This window comes from Sander vitreus, chromosome 22 (assembly GCF_031162955.1).
Source record: "Sander vitreus isolate 19-12246 chromosome 22, sanVit1, whole genome shotgun sequence".
NCBI lineage: Eukaryota > Metazoa > Chordata > Actinopteri > Perciformes > Percidae > Sander > Sander vitreus.
In genome coordinates this window covers 1,542,182-1,565,663 of record NC_135876.1, presented here as the reverse complement: position 1 = coordinate 1,565,663, position 23,482 = coordinate 1,542,182, and the positions used below count along the sequence as shown (strand labels likewise).

Here is a 23,482-nt window from a genome sequence, read left to right as displayed (position 1 = left end):
AATTGACTAATTCATGCCAGTAGCAGCCAGGCGTACACTCCCTGACGCCTAAACACAGATCTCCTTGGCCCTGAAGTGCACACTGCTTCTCACAGGGCGCACCACATGCTGAGTACACAAATGGGGCTTCACAATCTAAAAACATGAAGAAAAAACATGAAGTAGGTTATGAACACTATCAATATGTACAAAATGAAACACACAGAAACAAACATACACACCAACATGGTTGTAACTCACCATCACATTGACTGAGACTGCATGTCCTGCTCTCTGTTTCAATAGGAGTGCACTGCTGTCCCCTGGTGGCTGGGGAGAGAGCTACACGGTAGCGCTGCTGCCTCTGAGATACACACGAGCACTGGGACCAAACACTCCACTGCGACATGGGACAGCCTGCAGAAGAAGACAAGTCAACCAATCTGTCACTAAATCACTGAGAATCTGTGAAGCAGCGCTTGAAGTTGGACTCATGTGACTCAGAGTTGGTCCCAGTGAGTCTACTGCTAAGTTAATCAGTGTATAATGGATCTATTTATTAACCAAACATTAGGATTATCCTCTTTTACAATCAATATAAAGATCTTCTTACTGGCATCAACTACTAAAGTATAGTTAAACTGCATTAATCAATTGTCAAATTCAGCTAAGAACAGGGCTGGAAAATATATCTATCTATTAATCTATCTATTGAATTATTGAGTAGCAAACCAAAATAAATGTAGTCATGAAAATACATATAATCTCTAGCTCATATAAATTCAGAACAGTTACAGCATTCTATGATATTCATCCACAAACCAATCTTTCAGTCAGCACACACAAGGAAAGATTGTGGACTAATGTATTTAAAAACATTTGTTATTGATGTAAATATATGAATGAGATTCAAGTTTTTGGTACATATTGTCCAGCCTTAAAATAAATACATGATCTCACTTCCTGACATTTAAATATAATATTAACTGTCTGCAACACACACTGCTCTTTTTTATGAATGTCTCATTGTGTAGCCTTAGGAGAAAGAGGTGCACACACACTAAAGATTGTTCATTAAGTACAATAATGACCTTTCAATATTCCGTCTTCAGTGATAATATTCAACATGTGACCAAGAGGGTCGATATATAGACTTCACCTGACTCAACCTAGGTGTGTGGATCAAACCAGGTCCAACTCATTACTTATGTCAACATATCATGTACACATCTAATTATTCACATTATCATCTAGTGAGTTTGGTTACTCATGTGTACCGCTGTTTGTTTATGTCTTGTAATTTATCGTTAACTTGTTTATAGAAGAGAGACCGATCCTCTCTTAAGCTGCAGACACACAGACCAGACGGCCGACCCTCGGCAGAAAAGCCATTGTGACTGATCAATCTCCCCGAGTTGGTCCAAAAAATGCCTCGGAACACATCAAAGAGACGAGACGTAATACGTCTCCATAACAGCAGGAGGCGCTAATCTGTATTGTCGTCAAAAAATGAAAACCGGCAGCTATTTAATAAATTCAAAGACAGACTGTCATAGCGGCTTGTTCAGAATACGTTCTCAAAATACGAAACGTGTTTCTGAAAACATTTGAAGAGAGAAATAGGCCGTGCAGTTGCTGAATCTGTCTTCATTTCAGATCAACAAAGATCAGATTAAAAGATTTTCGTCAGATTTTGAGAGACTCTAGTCATTCCGCTCACTGTTTCCGGGTTAGCACTCTACCAATCAGATGGGTCATTTGAGTCTGACTGCCGGCAGTGCCCACCTCGCCAATTATACATTTCAAATCGGCCAAAATGAAGTCTGACGGCCCCTCGGTTGGACGACGGCACGGAACACACGGAACAGACTCGAGTCACTGACCTCACCAGACTGTCCAACAGCCGATTATCAGCTCGGTGTGTCTCGGGCTTAAGTCTGAACAGGTTTATGACTATAGTACCATATGTTTTCAGATCTTAGTAAGACATAGCCTACCATATTAGTTATATTTACTAGGTTCTTTCTTTCAGGGGGTTAAGCATTTGATTGCCCCCCAATGATAGATGTGGAATTAATATCTCTGTTTCCTTCTCCGGGAACCATCACCTTATCGTGGTGGAGAGGTTTGTGTGTCCCTATGAACCTGAGGGCTGTGTTGTCTGGAGCTTTGTGCTCCTGGTAGGGTCTCCCAAGGCAAAGTGGTCTCAGGTGAGGGGCCAGACAAAGAATGGTTCAAAAATCCTATGAAAAATCGAGGAAGGGATGAAGTGACCCTGCCCGGAGGAAGCCCGGGGCCCCCGTCTGGAGCCAGGCCCAGATGGAGGGCTCGTCAGCGAGCGTCTGGTGGCCGGGTTTGCCACGGAGCCCGGCCGGGCACAGCCCGAAAAAGCTACGTGGCGGACATCCCTCCATCCCATGGGCCCACCACCTGTGGGAGGAACCGCTGGGGTCGGGTGCGCTGCCACATGGGTGGCAGTGAAGGTCAGGGGCCTCGACGGACCAGACCCGGGCAGCAGAGGCTGGCTCTGGGGACGTGGAATGTCACCTCTCTGTGGGGGGAAGGAGCCGGAACTTGTGCGGGAGGTGGAGCGCTACCGGTTAGATCTGGTGGGGCTTACCTCTACGCACAGTCTTGGTTCTGGAACCATACTCCTGGATAGGGGTTGGACTCTTTTCTTCTCCGGAGTTGCCCAGGGTGTGAGGCGCCGGGCGGGTGTGGGGATACTCACAAGCCCCCGGGCTGAGCGCCGCTACGTTGGAGTTTAACCCGGTGGACGAGAGGGTCGCCTCCCCTACGCCTGCGGGTTGTGGGGGGAAAACTCTGACTGTTGTTTGTGCATATGCACCAAACAAGAGTTCAGAGTATTCGGCCTTCTTGGAGACCTTGAGTGGAGTCCTGCATGGGGCTCCAGTCGGGGACTCCATAGTTCTGCTGGGGGGACTTCAACGCGCACGTGGGTAATGATGGAGACACATGGAGAGGCGTGATTGGGAGGAACGGCCTCCCTGATCTAAACCAGAGTGGTTGTTTGTTGTTGGACTTCTGTGCTAGTCATGGATTGTCTATAACGAACACCATGTTCGAACATAGGGATGCTCATAAGTGTACTTGGTACCAGAGCACCCTAGGCCAAAGGTCAATGATCGATTTTATAATCGTTTCATCTGATCTGAGGCCATATGTTTTGGACACTCGGGTGAAGAGAGGGGCGGAGCTGTCAACCGATCACCATCTGGTGGTGAGTTGGGTCAGGGGTGGGGGAAGACTCTGGACAGACCTGGTAAGCCCAAACGGGTAGTGCGGGTAAATTGGGAACGTCTGGAGGAGGCCCCTGTCCGACAGACTTTCAACTCACACCTCCGGGCGGAGCTTTTCGTGCATCCCTGTGGAGGCTGGGGGCATTGAACCCGAGTGGACAATGTTCAAAGTTTCCATTGCTGAAGCTGCGGTGAGGAGCTGTGGTCTTAGGGTCTTAGGTGCCTCAAGGGGCGGTAACCCACGAACACCGTGGTGGACACCGGTGGTCAGGGAAGCCGTCCGATTGAAGAAGGAGTCTTTCCGGGATATGTTATCCCAGACGACTCCGGAGGCAGCTGCAAGGTACCGAAGGGCTCGAAGGGCTGCAGCCTCTGCCGTGAAAGAGGCAAAGCAGCGTGTGTGGGAGAAGTTCGAGAAGACATGGAGAAGGACTTTCGGTCGGCACCAAGGTACTTCTGGAAAACCGCTCGCCACCTCAGGAGGGGGGAAGCGAGGGAACCATCCAAGCTGTGTACAGTAAGGATGGGACGCTGTTGACCTCAACTGAGGAGGTAATAGGGCGGTGGAAGGAGCACTTTGAGGAACTCCTAACCCGACTAATACGCCTCTATGGTAGAGGCAGAGCTGGAGGATGAGGGGGGGATTGGCATCAATTTCCCTGGTGGAGGTTGCTGAGGTAGTTAAACAACTCCACAGTGGCAAAGCCCCAGGAATTGATGAGATCCGTCCAGAAATGCTTAAAGCTCTGGGTGTGGAGGGGTTGTCTTGCTGACACGCCTTCAACATTGCGTGAAGTCTGGGACGGTGCCTAAGGAGTGGCAGACCGGGGTGGTGGTTCCCTTTAAAAAAGGGGGACCAGAGGGTGTGTGCCAATTACAGGGGTATCACACTTCTCAGCCTCCCGGTAAAGTCTACTCCAAGGTGCTGGAAAGGAGGGTTCGGTCGATAGTCGAATCTCAGGTTGAAGAGGAACAATGCGGATTCCGCCCTGGTCGTGGGAACAACGGACCAGATCTTTACTCTCGCAAGGATCCTGGAGGGAGCCTGGGAGTATGCCCAACCAGTCTACATGTGTTTTGTGGATCTGGAGAAGGCGTATGACCGGGTGCCCCGGGAGATACTGTGGGAGGTGCTGCGGGAGTACGGGGTGAGGGGGTCCCTTCTCAGGGCCATCCACCCTCTGTACGACCAAAGCGAGAGCTGTGTCCGGTTCTCGGCAGTAAGTCGGACTCGCTTTCAGGTGAGAGTTGGCCTCCGCCAGGGCTGCGCTTTGTCACCAATCCTGTTTGTAGTATTTATGGACAGGATATCGAGGCGTAGTCGGGGTGGAGAGGGGTTGCAGTTCGGTGGGCTGGGGATCTCATCGCTGCTTTTTTGCAGATGATGTGGTCCTGATGGCATCATCGGCCTGTGACCTTCAGCACTCACTGGATCGGTTCGCAGCCGAGTGTGAAGCGGCTGGGATGAGGATCAGCACCTCTAAATCGGAGGCCATGGTTCTCAGCAGGAAACCGATGGAGTGCCTTCTCCAGGTAGGGAATGAGTCCTTACCCCAAGTGAAGGAGTTCAAGTACCTTGGGGTCTTGTTCACGAGTGAGGGGACAATGGAGCGGGAGATTGGTCGGAGAATCGGCACAGCAGGTGCGGTATTACATTCAATTTATCGCACCGTTAGACGAAAAGAGAGCTGAGCCAGAAGGCAAAGCTCTCAATCTACCGGTCAGTTTTTGTTCCTACCCTCACCTATGGTCATGAAGGCTGGGTCATGACCGAAAGAACAAGATCCAGGGTACAAGCGGCCGAAATGGGTTTCCTCAGGAGGGTAGCTGGCGTCTCCCTTAGAGATAGGGTGAGAAGCTCAGTTATCCGTGAGGAGCTCGGAGTAGAGCCGCTGCTCCTTTGCGTCGAAAGGAGCCAGTTGAGGTGGTTCGGGCATCTGGTAAGGATGCCCCCTGGGCGCCTCCCTAGGGAGGTGTTCCAGGCACGTCCAGCTGGGAGGAGGCCTCGGGGGAGACCCAGGACTAGGTGGAGGGATTATATCTCTAACCTGGCCTGGGAACGCCTCGGGATCCCCCAGTCGGAGCTGGTTAATGTGGCCCGGGAAAGGGAAGTTTGGGGTCCCCTGCTGGAGCTGCTACCCCCGCGACCCGACCCCGGATAAGCGGATGAAGATGGATGGATGGATGGATATCTCTGTTTCCTGTGTAAATCATTTGATGTGTATATATTGATGCAAGTGATGGGCTCAGCCTGGGATTCACATCTGGGCTAAAGTCTAAATAAGAACCTTCTTGATCATGTTGAATATTACCTGATGAAGACGTAATACCAAAACCTTGTTTGTTGGTTTGTTTGTCTGTCAACAGTATTACGGAAAGCTACTAGCCAGATTTTCATTAAACTTGGTGGAAGGGTAAAAATTCACACTGCATTGACATTGTAAAATAGGACATTGCTTTCTTAGGACATGGCCCTCTCAGAGTGCCGTTCTGGTTTGTCTTAATAAATCGTAGAAGTTAGGTACTTCATGAACTCGTTGTGTTGTCTTCACCAATTAAACTCCCCACTGGAGTTTCTGAAGGACTGGAGTGATGTGATCACGGGAACGGGTGTGGGTGAGGAGATGGGCAGCAGAGTTTTGGATGTATTGGAGTTTATTTAAGGCTTTTGCAGGTGAACCATAGAGGATGTTGTTGCAGTAGTCAACTCTGGAAGTGATGAAGGTAGGCCCGTCACGATAACAAATTTTGCTGGACGATAAATTTCCCCAGAAATTATTGCAATAAACTATAATATTGTCGTTCTGAGACTATTTTCATCTAATATAATGATAACGGCATAATAATGCAGGTACACCTTTTCAAAGTTCAATTAACTTTTATTTCTAAAAAAATATTTAACACTGGAACTGGAAGACATTTTAAATATCCACAATAAATGAACAAAAACAATAAATAAAATGGACTGAGAGTCTCTGTTAACAAATAATGCACTGGAATAAAAACCAAACAATCAAAAACAATAAATAAAATGGAAATTTTTCCAGCCGCAATAATTTCCATTGTAATTTCCAAGTTATGGGTGTTCTTTGTGAGGAATTTCGGGCCGATGAGTATCAAGTTGGATTTATTTTTAGGTTTGAATATTGGTGAGGCAGTTGGTCAGGGTGGAGGATATAGTTGTGGTGATGGATTTGGTAGAGATGTAGATCTGGACATCATCGACATAGCAGTGGAAGTGAAGACCATGTTTGCGTATGATATTTCCGAGTGGCAGGATGTAAAGGATGAAAAGGAGAGGATCAAGCACCTAACCTTGGGGGACGCCTTGTGATAGAGGAGCAATGGAGGAGGTGCAGTTGTTGATGTGTATGAACTGTTGTCTGTGCGGTGCCACTGATGTTGCAGTAGGTTTCCAGTCGGGACAGGAAGATGGAGTGGTTGATGGTGTCGAAGGCTGCAGTGAGGTCAAGCATGATAAGAATGGTGAGGTTGCCAGAGTCAGCGGAGAGGAGTAGGTCATTGGTGACTTTGAGGAGGGCTGTTTCAGTGCTGTTTTGTGAGCGGAATCCAGATTGAAATGGTTCAAACAGGTTATTGGAGGAGAGGTGGGTTTTAATTTGGGAGGCGACAACACGGTCCAGGATTTTTGATAGGAAAGGAAGGTTGGATATGGGTCGGAAGTTGGACATGGTTTCTGGGTTCAGACCAGGTTCCTTGAGGATGGTGGTGACTGATGCAAGCTTGAGTGTTGTGGGGACTGATCCGGAACTGAGAGAGGAATTGATGATTGTAGTGATGAGCGGGGCGATGGATGGTAGACAGGTCTTAATGAAAGCTGATGGGATGGGATCAAGGCTGCAGGTGGAGCTGTTCATTATCTGTGGTAAAATGTAAAAGCTCCACAGGGGACAGCAGAGAGAAATGAGAGAGTTACTGAGAGTATAGAGTGGGGTTGGCAGGTGTGGTGGTTGAAGGAGCAGGGGAGGTGGTCAAGTTGTTGTAAAATGGTGTTGGTTTTGGATTGAAAAAATGAGAGAAAAGAGTTGCATTTGTCCACTGTAAAGACTGTATAAATGTTGTCAGGGGGGTTAAGAAGTTTGTTTATTGTAGAGAAGAGAGTCTTGGGTTGTTGGAGCCGGAGTGTATGAGCTGTGAGTGGTAGTAGGACCAGGCAGTGTTTAGGGCATTTTTGTATTGGTGAAGGTAGTCGGTATATGCATGGAGGTGAACTGTTAAATTGGTTTTATTGTAGAGTCTTTCCAGCTGATGTTTGCGGGACTTCATTTGGTGAAGTTCAGGAGTGTACCAGGGGGCTGAGTGTGTGAAGGAGACAGTTTTAGTAATGATGGGAGCCAGTAGGTCGAGACAGGAGGACAGAGTGTTGTTGTAGTAGTCCACAAGGTGGGTTGGATCATCAGCCACTGAGGGGGGGGGAGGCAGATATTGAATTGGAGAGAGAAGCTGAGAGAGCAGATTAATTTATGGATTTGAGGTTCCTGAATGAGATTTTTCGCTTGTCTTTTGGGATTGGAATGGGGATGTTGATGTCCGTGATGATTGCAAAATGGTCTGAGATATGGAGGTTGACGCTGGAGAGATGATTTACTGTGAGACCAGTGGAGCAGACCAGGTCGAGGATATGACCATGAGTGTGGGTGGGGAAGTTAACATGTTGTGAGAAGTTGAGCAGTTTAACAGTTCCAGAAATTCAGTGGCAGATTTGCAATTGATATTGTCGATGTGGAAGTTAAAATCTCCAAGGATGAGGACAGAGGGTGATATAGCACAGAGCTGGGTCAGGAAATGCAAAGAATCTGAGAGAAAGGTGGGGTTTGGCTTGGGGGGCGGTAGATAACGGAAGTGACGAGAGGACTGGGACCAGAGAGTTTGAAGGTGAGATGTTCAAAAGACAGGGCGGCTGGGATGGAGATGGTGGTTATTTTAATGTTCTTTCTGTGAACAGTGGCAACGCCACCTCCCCGTCCCTCAGTGAGTGGTTTGTCTGTGTGGCTGAATCCTGTTGGTGTGATCTGGTTGAGTGAGAAGTGGTCCAGGGGTTTGTGCCAGGTTTCAGTGATGCAGAGGAAGTCCAGTTTGTTGTCAGTGATGAATTCATTCAGGATGAGAGTTTTATGACTTAGCGATCGAGTGTTGAGCAGGGCTATTTTCAGATGACGTTTTGGGATTAGTTGGGAGGACTGGGGAAGGGGACAGAGGTTGAGCAAATTTGCATGCTGTGAATTGCTGTGTTGACATGATGACAAAGAACGGTTTCACCATAGTGAAGGGATGCAGTTGGACGATGAGAGGTGGTATGTGAATGGACAGCCAGAGCGTTTGTTTGGAGGATGGGGTGGTGACATATGAGGCCACAGGGGGGAGCTGGTGAGGGCTATCGGTCTGGGAGCTGCCCAGAGGAGGTGGGGGCATGTAGGGCAGACTGTACAGTGAGCTGTACGTTGACTGCTAAAAATGAGCAACCTAGTCTGGTTGGGTGAACTCCATCAGGCCTATAAAAAGAGCCACGGTTCCAAAATAAATTGAAATTATCAATGAAACCAAAGTTGTGGGCATGGCAGGTGGACTGAAGCCAGGTGTTGAGACTGAGACGCCGGCTAAAGCGCTCTGAGTCATGGGACAGTGTTGGTAAGGGACCACTGATAAAAACAGATTTTCCATAACTTTTTAAAAGGTTAAAAAGTTGATTAAAATCGTCTTTCGTCTGTTCAGATTCCCGACGAGCTGTGTCATTGTGGCCAACGTGGACTAGGTCCCGGTTTATGGAGGAAGGAAGTGAGTGCAGCAGCCCGAGTAGTTTGTTAAGCAACGTCGGGACTGTGGCTCCAGGAAAAAACAGCGCGTGGTGGCATTAAAGTAATGGATGTTCCTAATGATGCTATCGCCCACTATCAAGGTGGTGGGTGCGAACAGGGGGCGAGGAGAGGGAGTATGAGAAGGCTCGCTGCTAATTAAATATATTATATTTTAACTCTTTTTCAGGCTGCTCAAAAAACGAAACCTCCTGTTTAGCCAGACTCATTTCACCTCAGAGTGATAGTACACCACCCCCAGACTGTCACTCGGGGTTAATATCAGACCATTCTGATATAGGATTTTAAAGTTAAAGGGTTTAAAAATGTCCAATTAAAGCTATATTTCAACTCTTTTTCGGGCTGATCGGAAAAAAATTAAACCTTCTGTTTAGACGGACTCATTTCACCTCAGAGTGATAGTACACCACCCCCAGACTGTCACTCGGGGTTAATATCAGACCATTCTGAAGCATTCTCAAGCTATTTCATTAGAATACAATTACATAACATGAATACATTTGAATACATGTAAAGTGAATACAACTATGATACATAATTTCTGCTTGAGTCATGTCTGATAGATTCTCATTGAAATGTGAAGACACACATTGGTGGGAAGGAGAAAGTCTGAGAATGGACAGATGAAACGACGTGAGAGAATGAGTGTGTATGCGAGGTGTCAGGGCTGGATACGGCACACAAGAGGTTTCTTCCCCCGTTGCCTCAGGAGGGACAATATTGCTTGTGATGTGGACGAAATGCTCTGGCCTGACCCAGCCCAAAGACAAGAAGAAGCACATTGATCACATGTTTACTCCTTTGATTTTTGTCCCTTTTAGTATTGTAGTAGTAGTACTGTAACTAATTACATTTTTAAAGTAAGATGACCAACACTGTTGTACAGTATACAACCTACAATGCACTATACAGTGCATTGTAGGTTGTATACTGTACAACAGTGTTGTTACAGTTACAAATTACTTCTCCCAAAAAGTAATTGAGTTAGTAACTCAGTTACCACATTGTAAAAGTAATTAGTTACTCAGCAAAGTAACTGTGACGTTATTTTTTAGGTTCTATAACGCTATTACGTTCTATAACATCTTTAACGTCAAAGATGTTTATATGAACTGATTGAAGAATAGAAACACTACATACAGAAAAACCGAGCGTTGCTTGTTTCTCCGTCTCCTTCTCTGGAGCTCACGCTAGCTGCCTTTGGGCTTGGGTTAGCAGCAGCAACAAGTGTCGTGTTAGCATGTGTTGATGTGAGGGGCTTCATAAGATTTGAGTAGCTTGAGGCAGACGTGGATAAAGTCTTTTTTCCTGGGCGTAGCGTACATGTTACATAAGCATTCTTGCCTTTAATTTCAATGAGCGAGAAGTAGTGCCGGTACTTCCAGTTCAAGAACGCTACCTTTGAATTTCCCTGGCTGGTCGCCATTGTCGCTGTCTGGTGTTTAGTGGTCGTCAGAGCATGCAGTGAGACAGCGTGAGCAGGGCATCCTCCCAACCAGCCCATCATCCCCCCCCACCCACCCACCCTGCTCTCTCCAGGCAGCTGATGTGTAGCCAAAGCTTGACACCTCGCCCTTCATTCAACCAAATTGTAGTAACGCGCCACTTTACATTCTCAGTAACGATAACGGCGTTGCAACGATGGGAAAAGTAATTAATTAGATTACTCCGTTACTGAAAAAATAACGCCGTTAGTAACGCCGTTATACTTAAACGCCGTTACTCCCAACACTGCTGTACAATGAACAAATTGTGTGGCCCTCAACATTGTGCTTTCCATTTGTTACAGTAACAGTACTGACTGCTCTATAGATTTTTACTGGTTCACATCAACAAAGAATTACAAGAAGTACAGTATCACAGAGACAAAGGACAAGTTTGTGAGCTGCAGGGTACAGTAGTGTAAAAATAGGGGTACAAGGAGGAGGAAGAACAAAAAACATTCGTTCATCTAAAGACAATGACAGAAAAATATGAAATTTGCTTTGAGATTAAAAATGTACTTCTCCCTGAGAACTAGATGTTTTGAACAATGTGTTTTCTATTTGTTGGTGTACTGTTTACTGACTGCTTGATAGTGGATATCATTTTGATCACTTTGGTTATGATTTGAGAGCAGTGTTTGATTTTGAACACAGGTAAAACTGTTTTGAGGCAAGAGTTTCATTTTGCGAGAGGAGTCAGAGGTTTTGTAAATAGTGCTTGAAGATGAGGTTTTGTGTTTAATGTTTTCAGACAATGGAGCAATTTTCAAAAATTGTGTTTTAGCAATTGAGAAAAACTGTATTGTTTTGACTGAGAGATCCCCTGGTGGCAGAACTGACATGCTGTGCATTTAAAGCCTTTTTTTTTAATGATGTCAATTAACACTGTCAACAAGCATCAATTACTTCAAACTCTGTGAGCAATAGTCTATCGAGAACGTTATTAGATGATACAATAGCATCTTATGATCACCAAATCTGGTTTTGTGCGGGGGTCATTGGTTTATGTTTGCTCTTCCTCAAAGAATCTGTTGGTCACTCACCATGTTGGTAACTCATGAATGCTGACATTTTCTTCTGTTTGCACTTTTAAGTAGATAAACCCCACCTGTAATGTGTCGTATTCTAAAACTTCTCATGTAATATTTGCTCTCCTTTGTGCAGGACCTGGTAGCCTGGGTGACAGTGGGCTTCCTGCATGTGCCTCATTCAGAAGACATCCCCAACACGGCAACACCCGGCAACGCAGTGGGCTTCTTCCTCCGGCCCTTCAACTTCTTCAATGAAGACCCTTCGTTGTCTTCCAGAAGCACCATCATTGTCCGGCCGGGACAGGATGGCAAGCCCAAGATCCAGAGATGGACACCTGAGGTCGTAGGTCACTGTGTGACAAACAAGCCATTCTTTTATAATGGCACTCTTGCAGGAGTCTAGAGGTGTTTTTTTGGGTTTCCCAAAAAGTATTTTGGCTCTAAAACAATTTTTGCAAGGACCTCAGATTATATAACAATCAATTTATTATATATAAGGTCAGATTTATTCTTTCACAATGTCTTACAATGTGACAGCCTTATGAGATTTTGTGCAATGTTTAAATTTGTGAAATAAACTAAATCCATGTATTAAGAAAAGAATAAAGAATTAGAGCATTTAAAAAAAGCAGATTTTGTGTTTTCTTTTTTCATAAATTAGCCTGTCATGGCTGGTTATATATATATAAAAAAAATAGTTATTTAGCTGCAGACTCTACACATTGCAAGTTGCATAAATCACACACATTGGTTATGCATTTCTCCCTGTATCTCTCCAATCTTTCCTGCTGTGTTGAATGAAGGAAAAACATGGATTTCTAACCCAAATTATTTATATGTAAGTTAATGTTAATGTTAAAGTTACTGTACCACCATACCAAATCAAAGTACACATGTAACCTGGCAGGGGGAAGGGGAGTATGCGGGCCTTGAGAGCTCCTCTAATCCCATGTTGGGTCTCCATGGCTGAGGTTTAGCAGCAGCAAGCATCCAGGATGCAGGATGCTCTGTATCCGCCCTGCTTGTTGTAAACTGCTGTCCCTCACTATGCTCGTCTTGTCCCCATGGTGGGATTTTTTTCTCCTGCAAAGACAACAGGCCTTACAGAGCAAACAGCCTGATTCCGGATCCTTCCCCGCAAACAGTCCAGGATACCACCTGGCTGCCCCATCGCCCCTGGAAACCTAACTTTACATACAATGTGACACAATGTACAGAGAATCAATAACAGCTCATGTAACTATTCCTTTATGTATGCATTCCTAACATATCAATGTCACTTAACAGTTCTCAACCAAAAGATTTAATAAAGTGCCAAATAAATCAACATGTCCTGATCATATTGCATGTTTTTGATTTAATATGTTTCTGTATTAAACTGGAACCATTTCATCTTTATTCACAGGTCAGTGCTGCTGATAAGGTCTTGGTTTTTCTATCTGGAATAAATTGGGTGTATGTAACAGGAGAGAAGGATGGAGGAATGAGGGGAAACAGGATCTGGCAGTTTTGCAACATGCTGCTGGTTACTGTAAGTGCTGTTCAAAGATATACATGATGGAAAAGGCATGGATATTTTTTGGAACAACTGATAATAAAAAGACAGACAGCTGACAGTATTCTCCATGTGTAGAACATGTTTACTGACCAGTCCATTGGACCTGAACTGTGAACATCAACATGAAAAAAAGATTTCATCAAACAGTGATAGTAAACTCCAACTTAAAGAAAACTGCTGGCACATACAGTTGTTTTCATTTTCTTTAAAGATACAAACAATATATTGTAATGCATAATAGGTCTTAGTTGGATTGTATCATAGGTCCTTTAATATTACTGTACAGTAGAAAAGAAGCTGTACAGGTTGAAGAATAAAGGTTAACATTTCAGAACAGAAACTCTATGATCAACAGTAGCATCCAGTCATATGATGACTAAGGACTACAGAACAATGTGTACATCAACATTTTTACAACAATCCATCCAACGATCTGTCCTTCCCAAAATTCATGAACCATCACCCAGCTGGCTTTCAGTGTGGTGCTCCCACTCGGCTTGGTGTTCACACACACACACACACACACACACGCACACGCACGCACACACACGCGCACGCACGCACGCACGCTCAGCGTCTGGACAAGTCACCTCCTGTGAAGAAGAGAAACAGAAAGATTAAAAACTAGTTTGGGGACGACAGACGTCAAAATAACTAACGGTAACGGATTAATGGTTCAAGTGTTCAGCTTCTGGAACTGCAAATGGTAGTAGTGCAAAGGCAACCTTAACCAAATCTACTGAAAAAAGAAAAAGCATAACTTTTCAATCAAATTCCCTGACTCTCCCTGTTGGGAACATGCCTAGCACTTCCCTGCCATTCCTCTGTGTCTGCTGGGAGCCTGGAGTGTGTAAACGTGTGCGACGTACAAACATTTTTACATATATTCAAACTCTGGCTTCTCACACTGATGTGAGAGATGAACATGCAAATCCATTCAGCCACATTCATTCTTCCCCACCTTGGCAACTGGCGCATTCGCAGCTGTGTATGACGGGCAGGACGATCGGCTCGCTCTCTCCACTCTCACACTGAAGGCTGAGGAAACGGACTGGGTTGTCAGGGTCCAAACGGTAACTACAGCACTTGCAAACTGACTGGAGGTAGGGCTCCTGTAGAGAAGGAGGGAGGACAAGAGAGAATGAAATGATGGAAGAGGAGGAGTGAAGCAAAAGGACGAGAAGAGGTGAAAGGAGAGCCGGAGGGATAAGATGGAGGGAGCCAATTAGGAGACGAGAATATGATGAGGAGAGGGTGAAATTAGAGGAGGAGGTTATTAGAGAATTTTAGAATAAAAAAAACATTGGGGGGTTGGAAGTCAAGGAAGAGAGGAAAAAAGGAGGATGAGTTTAAAGGAGGGGAAATGGTATCAGCAGGATTAATATAGGAGGAGAGAGGAGGCAGATGAAGAAATTAGAACCCCTGACTTATTAAATGACAAAATGAGAGAGTGTGGACTAAAGTATATAGTATTAAGGACAAATAGATTATAACTTCAATATAGGGGGAGTATATCTACAACACAACAACAGGCAATAAAATATCATCTAAAAATATAAAATCACACCAGACTATAGTTTAAAGCTCCACATGGAAATATTTTCTATGTTAACAATGAATCAAATCAAGACATGTAATGTGTAAGGGTCAGTGTAACGCTTATCAGTTCAATTTTCTAAGCACAAACGGACATTTGGAAAAACAGAAAAATGGGTTCAAATATCCAATTTTTCATTTTATTTCCGCCTTGACAAATTAAAGAAGTTGGATCTTTAAACTGTTTTTCCAATTTTTTTATTCAGAGGATCAGAAATTGAGAAAATTACAAAATTGTGTCTGAGCTCCAGTTATTTAGTACTGCGATAGTATTCTCTCCCTCTACTTTGTGGAATATGCAGGTCATTAACTGCATATGGACCAAAAAAAAAACTGATAGACTTTAGGGTCAGAGGTGCTTGCAACTGATGGTTTCGAGTGTGTGTGTGTGTGTGTGTGTGTGTGTGGGGGGGTGCGTAGCTAGGTGCAACGAGGGAGAGAATACTATCGCAGTATTGAATAATTGGAGCTCAGACGCAATTTTGTAATTTTCTAAATTTCTGATCCTCTGAATAAAAACAGAAAATTGGAAAAACAGTTTAAAGATCCAATTTTTTAATTTGTCAAGGCGGAAATAAAATGAAAAATTGGATATTTGAACCCATTTTTCTGTTTTTCCAAATGTCCGTTTGTGCTTAGAAAATTGAACTGATGAGCGTTACACGGACCTGTAAGGCAGTGTTTCCTCTATGTTGATATTACCGTGGCTAAAAGATGCCAAAATGCTTCTCAGAGCTGAGGGGAAGTCAGTTGACAATTATCTGAAGGTTTTAAATTACTCATATTGCTTAGACTTAGACCTTTTGGTGATCTTACATTATAAACATGAATAATAATGATATTAACAATTGTAATAATAGTTTGTGCCTTTCAAGATACTCAAAGATGCATTACATGACAACTCAAAAAAGTTAAATAAATAACCTAGACAGCTCAAACACAATACAAACACATAATTGAGAATGAGGTGGTAATTTGGTATTTTTGTAACTCTTGAAATACAAAACCCCAGCCTTGTTGTTTTGCATGACAGCAGGTAGCTTCTTGGGAGTTGTGCTTGTGTTTCCAATTAGTTTAGGAAGAGGAGAGAGATTGTGGAAGGGTACAATGGCTGGTAGCAGAGAATGATAGGTAGACTTTTTATATTGCAGAAATGTCTAACTTTAGAGGCGGTTATTGCACTACATGATTAAACATTATTAGCTGTGCAGCCCAGATGGGCAATTTGCAAACAAATATAACCAACAGCTTCTTCTTTTCCAGTTCTGGTCCCTTTTAGTCCACTTTGCTGCCTGCATTGATGTTCACTGTGCTACCAGCTTTCACTCATGTTAAAGCTCCAATGTGTAATGTTTTGAATTGATTCTTAGCAAAAAAAACATTAGCCAAAGAGGGACATACCTCCGCCTTTCGCGCTTTTAAACTCAGTGGCACCGTGACGAATGCCAGGGGGAGATTACTCGATCTGCCGGCAGATTTGAAAGCCCGTTATAGACGGAGGATCACGCTGATACTTTGCTAACATTAGCTTGCATTCGTTTGGGAACCTGATAGCTGATGTTAGCAATGAAATTGTACCAAAATAACGAAAATGTAAAACTGTTATTACACTGGAAGGAACACTCACGGACGAAGTCGTACTTCTTGGAATAATACGGCCACCGTAGGAGTTAGAATGTGCTCTGAATGGGAGGGGCTAGAAAGTAATATTCACTTGGTTGTCATGTACAATTTCACCGCTAGATGGGAGAAATTCTTACACAATGTAGCTTTAAAGTCAATACTCGTCATGTTCAGAGAGTAATATCTTGTCTTTGTGTGTTCTCTGTACCTCCAGGATGACATCTGTCCTGGACAGACAGCGTCCCCGGCAGAAGCTGACCTCCACGTTGTCAAGCCGACAGTTTCCCTTGGTGATGTTCTTGACCTGCACATAGCGACGACATTCTGGCACGGGCTCGTCTGGTAGAAACACAGAGAGGAGGGAGGGAAAGGGGCGAAATGAGATTGGACAGAGCGAAGGGCGAAACAGAGGGCAAGGAAAAGGAGATTATGAGAAACCATCATTTTTGCATGAAAAAAGGAGGAACAATAGAAGAGACTTAGCCAGAGAGTTCCTTCCAGAGAGCACAGTGACATTGCCATGCTCGCAGCATGTGACATTTCCTCCACTGGGAGAGATACAGTATTAAAGCCTCAATGTGCTGTAGTTTAAGTAAGTAGTAGTTTTAACCTCCTATAAAATGAACTATAGAACATTTAAATCCACAGAAGGAATAAATGGAACCCTTCTGATTTTCTCTGTTTGTTTGAGATTTGCATGTTTTAATTGTTCCATTTATGTTGCATTACCATAGATGAGCCTGGGTTTAGGATGACAGTTGAGCCACTGAACAGTCTCTAAGTTGATGTGTGATGTGTTTTCCTGCATACTGTATGTTGTACTAACCTGGAAACTGCTTTCTACAGACTGGACAGCAGCTGCCGGGTTCCTCCACCTTGACCTCGCCCTGAGAGAGAGATAACGTGAGTTATGGCCCATTCTTTTAATGAGTCTCAGACAGATGCAGACAGAAAACAGACATATGCAGCGATGAACAAAAGATCTGGTGATAAACAAAACATCTCAAATAATCTCTCTTACCCTGTCAACACTCACAGCCAATTTATTGGAGTTATGTTTGGGCTTAACCACTTCCATCATACCCTGGAAATCCAGAGTTCTCGCGAGAGCACAATTTGAATTAGCTCAGCGAGTCACTCTGGCATTGAGTAATGCTGCTCATTAACTATGCCCTTGTAGCCGAGCTGCATCAATCACATCGGTGTATCTGACAGAGGCGGGCCAGAGGCGAGCTAAACAGATGATGACAGTTTAATCTACCAGTTAGCTCCGCTGGTAGCTAAGCGTATGGGGCTCTGGATACATCACCCCGTGTATTGTTGTGATTGGTTGCGTGCGGTGAGATTTTCAAATGCATGCTTGGTGCCGCCCCTCGAGGTGGGCCATTTTCATTACTCAGTGCCAGACCCTTAATCTTTCGGATTTGGGTCTGGATTTCCAGGCTACTTGCATCATGCATTTCATTCAACATGTGACAATGAGAACACATAGTATAGAGTAGGGGTGGGTGATATGGTTCTAATATAATATCACATTATTTCAGGTTATTCTAGATATGACAAATTACTGAAAACTATTTCAAGAGCATACCATTGTTTGTGGTTGATTTTATATTGTTGTACTGTAATGTTGTACTTTTCTACAGAGGCTATTGTTTTTTCTTACATACTAAAGAACTGAGAAACTTTTTGTTTACATTTTATATTTAAAGGCAAACTGTGACGTTTATGTTGATATATAAAACACTGGTACTTCTGCTTGAGATGGTAAAATAAGTTTGTTGTATTGCCCCCTTTTGATGTTACATTCTTATTGCACCTCTTACATATTACAGTTTTTCTTGATTGCTTTGATGCAGCAGTCAACTCAATCTCCACATTTTCAAACTTTTTCACCTTTAAGGCCTGCAGTCTGATTGCTAGTTGAAGATTTGTGTGAAGGAGTGTCAAACAGGAGCTTCAGTGATTTCATACTGATGTAGGTTGTTTCTAATAGTTAGGAACAGATGGTTTCTGTTTGGTTACCATAGCTAAAACAATGGAGTTTGGACTGCTGGAATGACATCCGTGTTAACAGTTCTGCAGAAGGGTGTGGGGGAGGGGAAATGTGTCAATCCAATGAGAAAGGGTTAACACATTTTTCGAAAGGACAACATCCAATCCTCGGGACCCAGCAATACATTCTCTAAAAGAGAACACCAACAGGAACTGGCAGGAGAAAAAACAAAAACAAAACTAAGGTCCACCCAGGTGAAGCATTGCCACTCGGATGGTCTTGTTTTGCCAGACCATCCACACGCTGCGGAGCGAAGGAGGGTCTGGCTAGTCCACACAACATTCAGGGATGGGAGAATAACGTGCTCTGGTTTATTGGCATTTCCTTAAACCAATCACAATCGTCTTGGGCGGTGCTAAGCTCCACACGAAGCCGCTGCAAAATAGTCATGAGAGAGAAAACTCAGATTGGACAGATAGTCTAGCTAGTTGTCTGGATTTACCCTGCAGAGATCTGAGGAGCAGTTAACCATAGTCCTCAAATGGTTTACAAATTATGAGCAACTTCAACTGTTGATGTTGCTCATAATTAACATGACACAAATTACATGGACAACATATTAATTGTGTCAATATTTGTCTAAATATGTATATATATATAAAAATAACATTACATTCCCAAGAGTCAACAGCCATGATAGCAGCTCTGTGAGGCTGTACTCAAAAAGTGCTTACAATGGCAATGCTAGCATTTTGATCCGGTCACTATCTTAGTTTAGCATAGGAGATGCTAACATTTGCTAATCAGCCAAGGCTAGTTACTTAGTGTTGGGCATAAACCAAATAAATTTGACCTGATGATGACACTAGATGAAACATTATTAAAATGTATCTATTTCATGGTCATCCATCCAATAATCTTTTAGACATTTCACAAAAAAACTAAAATGTACAGTAAACTCATGGTGGTGCTGGAGGAAAAGCCAGGGGATCACCAAAGACCCTGGGATAGACCACAAATGTCTGCATAAAATGTTGTTGTAATCCATCCAATAGTTGTTGAGATATTTCAGTTGGGACCAACGTGGTCTTGCATCGCACAAGACCTTCCTCCACAGTGCTGCAAAGAAGGGTCTGGCTAGTCTACACAGCATTCCAGGATGGGAGAAAAGCTTGTTCTGGTTTATTGGCATTTCTTTAAACCAGTTAAAAATCGTTATGGGCGGCGATGGAACATGTGTACGTTCAAAAGTAGTTTTAGTCGTGCAACAGAAAACTCAGATTGGACAGATAGTCTAGCTAGCTGTCTGGATTTACCCTGCAGAGATCTGAGAAGCAGTTAACCATAGTCCTCACATATCCACCAGAGGTTAGAACGCCAACACAAAGAAAGAGGAAGGGGACGGACAAAATGGACGTACGGTGGAATTTCCGGCGGCAACGGAGCAATCCCGGAAGTTGAAGGTTGTGGATATAGACTAGGACCAAAGTGGTGGGCTGACCAACCTGCCCAAGAGCTAGCATGGCTAAAAACAATCTAGTATAAAATAGACATACCAATACAAAACCTTTGAGAATTGACTGCGTTAAGACAGACTATTAAAAACATTAGTCCCAGCTCTCACCTCCCAGAGCACTGCTGGGATTCATTTAAGCCAGTTTAGGACCAATTTAGACCAGGGTTGAGATCCAGCATAGAGATAGGAAAAGGACCAGATATATAAAAGGCAAAAAGGTTGACATGAAGACCAACAACTGCAAGAGAGCGAGACAGTGACGTAAGGACACGAAGGACGTGGACAGAGGGAGCGAAGCCACTGAGTAAGAGAGATCCAGAACAGTCCTGAGAAATGCAGGGTGTCCCGTGGTGTCCCCGTCTGAGAATAGCTGCTGTTAGCATGCAGAGTCACACACACATACAGTCTGACAGCAGGCTTCAGCACCCCCACCAACACCAGCCTCAGTTCACCCCTAATAACTTCACCCAACTATAAAATGCCTCTAACACACACAACACACACACATGCTTCTCTTAACTGTTCACCCCGAGGACTTCTCCTTCCACTCTGCACTGCCGCCAGCCTTCCCTCAGGGATGGAGGGAGCCCACTCACTTTGCGGGTGGGAGGTCACAAAGAGGACCATTTTAAGCCTTTCAGTCAGGAGACTGTATGCATGTATGCATCTGTGTGTGTGTGTGTGTGTGTGTGTGTGTGTGTGTGTGTGTGTGTGTGTGTGTGTGTGTGTGTGTGTGTGTCTGATATAGCAAGGGGTAGAAATGGTGTGAAATGTGGATTCCTGGTTATTTCAAATGAAAGGGCACATGACATTTAAAGTACTGTACAGGTTGTGAGATCAGAGCTCTATTAATGTGTCTGGTACAGAAAGAAAAATGAGCAGAAAACATCCTGATAACTTTTATCACCTGATATAATAACAAACCTTCAATCCATTACATTAAAAAGGGCCAGCTGGAGGCATATTGGGAGATTTCATTTTTTTCAAAGCATTGTGGTTAAAGGGATTATTTGCTGATTTTCAACCAACTTTGTGTCATAATAATATAATATTAATAACAATGGTCAACTTCCCTTCATCTTACCAGTGCCATGAACTCCCTACTCACGGGCCAGAGACAAACCTCCAAGTGACGCGTTTGACCCAAAACAAGGTATTTCCTAGGGCCTACTGCTTGAACTTGAGACTGGACTTCCACATACAGAAGGAGTATTGAAGAATAAATAACAGCCCCCCCCCTCCCCCTCTCTATTTCTGAAACTCAGACCAAACTCTGATTAAACTGTAAAACGTAGCAGTGCTGATCACATATAAACCAAGGTTGGTAACTGTGTATTGTCAATTTCTTGCCTAACATATTTTCAGAAGATATTTCAGCTTACTGTTGACCTGTTATACGGGTTTGTTTTGTTACCAGCCAGCTGTCATTCTGTGTCGATATGGAAAAGCTTGACGAGGTCGCATTACCCCATCAGTGGGAGTGGTTATTGGTACGGTGCAGTTTTCTACTTTTTGAGCGAAAGGGAACATCACAGCTTCTTTTCTGTTTTCTCTGGACATGTAGCACCAATTTAATTCAAATGTTGTGCCATTCTACTGCATAGACAGTAGAATGTTAGCATGTTAGCATGCTGACAATAGCATTTAGCTCAAAGCACTGCTGTCTCTAAGCACAGCCTCACAGAGTTGCTAGTGTGCCTGCAGAATCTTAGTCTTGTTAAAAGAGTTCATTTACCCTAATCACCCTTTAAATATGGCATAGAGTTGCAGCTGAGAAACAAGGAGAGAAGATGAATTGCAAAAGGACATTTGGGAGAAATTAGTTTCAACCCATAGAGAGCAGCCTGGTGGAATGCCACCAACAACGTTAATTTTAGCATTGTCATGCCCTTCTCCTCTATTTCTATCCAAAGCAGGACTGGATAGAATCTGTTTGTATGTGGTACCAAATGTTCCACCTGTCTCAAAATGTATTCATATATAAATATGGAGTTTATTTTTGTCTTCATCTGCATCTAGTTTCTACAGAGCGCATACATAATTTAACCACTCATGCATATATGCATATGATTGAACTTTATTTGTGAAATGAAGTCATTTTTTTCTGTGATGTGCTCTCACTAACAATGACAAGCATGCAACTGGTACCCATAATTCCTCATGCACGACAAGCCAATTACCCAAACCATATGCAAAAAGTTAATTGATGAATATTTAAAATCTAAAGAAGATGCTATACTTGACATATAATGCTCTTAAATCTGACACAAAATTTCAACTGTAACTAAAAGTGTGCTTTACATAACATACATGGTGCCATTCATTTTACAGAACAGGTTTCAACATTGCCAAAAAGATATGTTGTGTTGGAATGGAATTCAATAACGCTTAATGAGGAAACCAGGTTTCAGTATTTCATGGCAGGAAGAAGGGCACGGTAAAGGAAAAAGTGCAGGCTTGTGGGAGGATCGGACAGTCAGGTATTGATCTACTTCAGCCAGCGACTTGCAGAGAACATCCCACACATTCTTGAAGAAGCAAAGCATCTCTCGCTCAGAGTAATTGAGATGTTTGTGACCAACAGAGACGCTGTGAACTGTACCACCTCAGGGTAGGAGTGGTGGTTGAGTGGACAGATGTGATTGTCTGAGAGACTGATCGTGCATCTGTATGCAGTAAAACTCGTTCAGTCTGTTTGCCAGGTGCATAAACAGATGCACGATCAGTGATATTAAATGATTTATCAGCTGGTAGAGATTTTTAAGAGCAATGTTGCAAGCAGACATCTTTCAAGCAATATATACAGGATTTCTGCCTTAATGCCTCAGATGTCAATTTAGTAGTAGAGTGTCAGTGTGTGTGTCTTACCTCATCACAGTTGAGTGGCGGACATCTTAACTGGCATAGTTTCTTCCCGTTCACACAGCGACATGTCATACAGCCTTCATCCCACTCTGATCCGGCCTGGCTCACGCAAACAAAAACACACACAATGTTAATATTTACTTACTAGACTTTAGAAATGCAGGAATTATGAAGATTCCTCAACAGCCTGTTAGTCTGTTAGTTCAACTGTTCAGGTTTGACAAAGTGCAACTCGTCATAGCACATGATAAAGCTCTGCCTGCACCTTTGTGCATCGTTTAGGTTATGGAGGTGTAGGTTATGATGCTGTAATCATAACAAAAAAGAATACAGATTACATTATGTATTTTCTGTGTGTGTTAGCTACTGGAATCATTAACAGTGCCCGGTTTTTACCCGCACAAAGGCACCAACTAGGGAGTGCCTTTGTGGCTCACACTGAGACATTTGGCTTAATAGTCATGAGGTAGTTAATTAGAAAACCATAGAGGGTCTTTATATTGACATTAGTCATCATCAGCTGACAGACAGTGAGAGAGAAACAGTGTAGACAGGCAGAAAGAAAGAAAGAGACAGATAGGAAGAATGACTGAGAGGGGTAGATGAAGGAAGAGAAAGAAAGAAAGAAAGAAAGAAAGAGGAAGACTGAGGGAGAATGGGGATGAAAGCGAGGGATTGAACACAAATCCTGTAATGAAAGCACAAGAGGTACTAGTGAGGAATAAAACAGATGTATGGGA

At 43.6% G+C, this 23,482-nt stretch overlaps 1 protein-coding gene across 1 annotated transcript in view; it reads right to left on the bottom strand.

The window, feature by feature from the left end:
* Window positions 1-13,573: 13,573 nt before the first annotated feature.
* The window catches only part of sspo (SCO-spondin), a 101,063-nt gene continuing 91,154 nt past the window's right edge, over window positions 13,574-23,482 (bottom strand). Inside the window, exons 113-117 of the mRNA XM_078281153.1 lie at window positions 22,746-22,841; window positions 17,192-17,252; window positions 16,574-16,704; window positions 14,108-14,258; window positions 13,574-13,739 (exon numbers count right to left, since the gene is read on the bottom strand). Of these exons, the coding sequence (XP_078137279.1) occupies window positions 13,717-13,739; window positions 14,108-14,258; window positions 16,574-16,704; window positions 17,192-17,252; window positions 22,746-22,841 (462 nt within the window). The 3' untranslated portion in view covers window positions 13,574-13,716. The remainder of the gene's footprint in view (window positions 13,740-14,107; window positions 14,259-16,573; window positions 16,705-17,191; window positions 17,253-22,745; window positions 22,842-23,482) is intronic.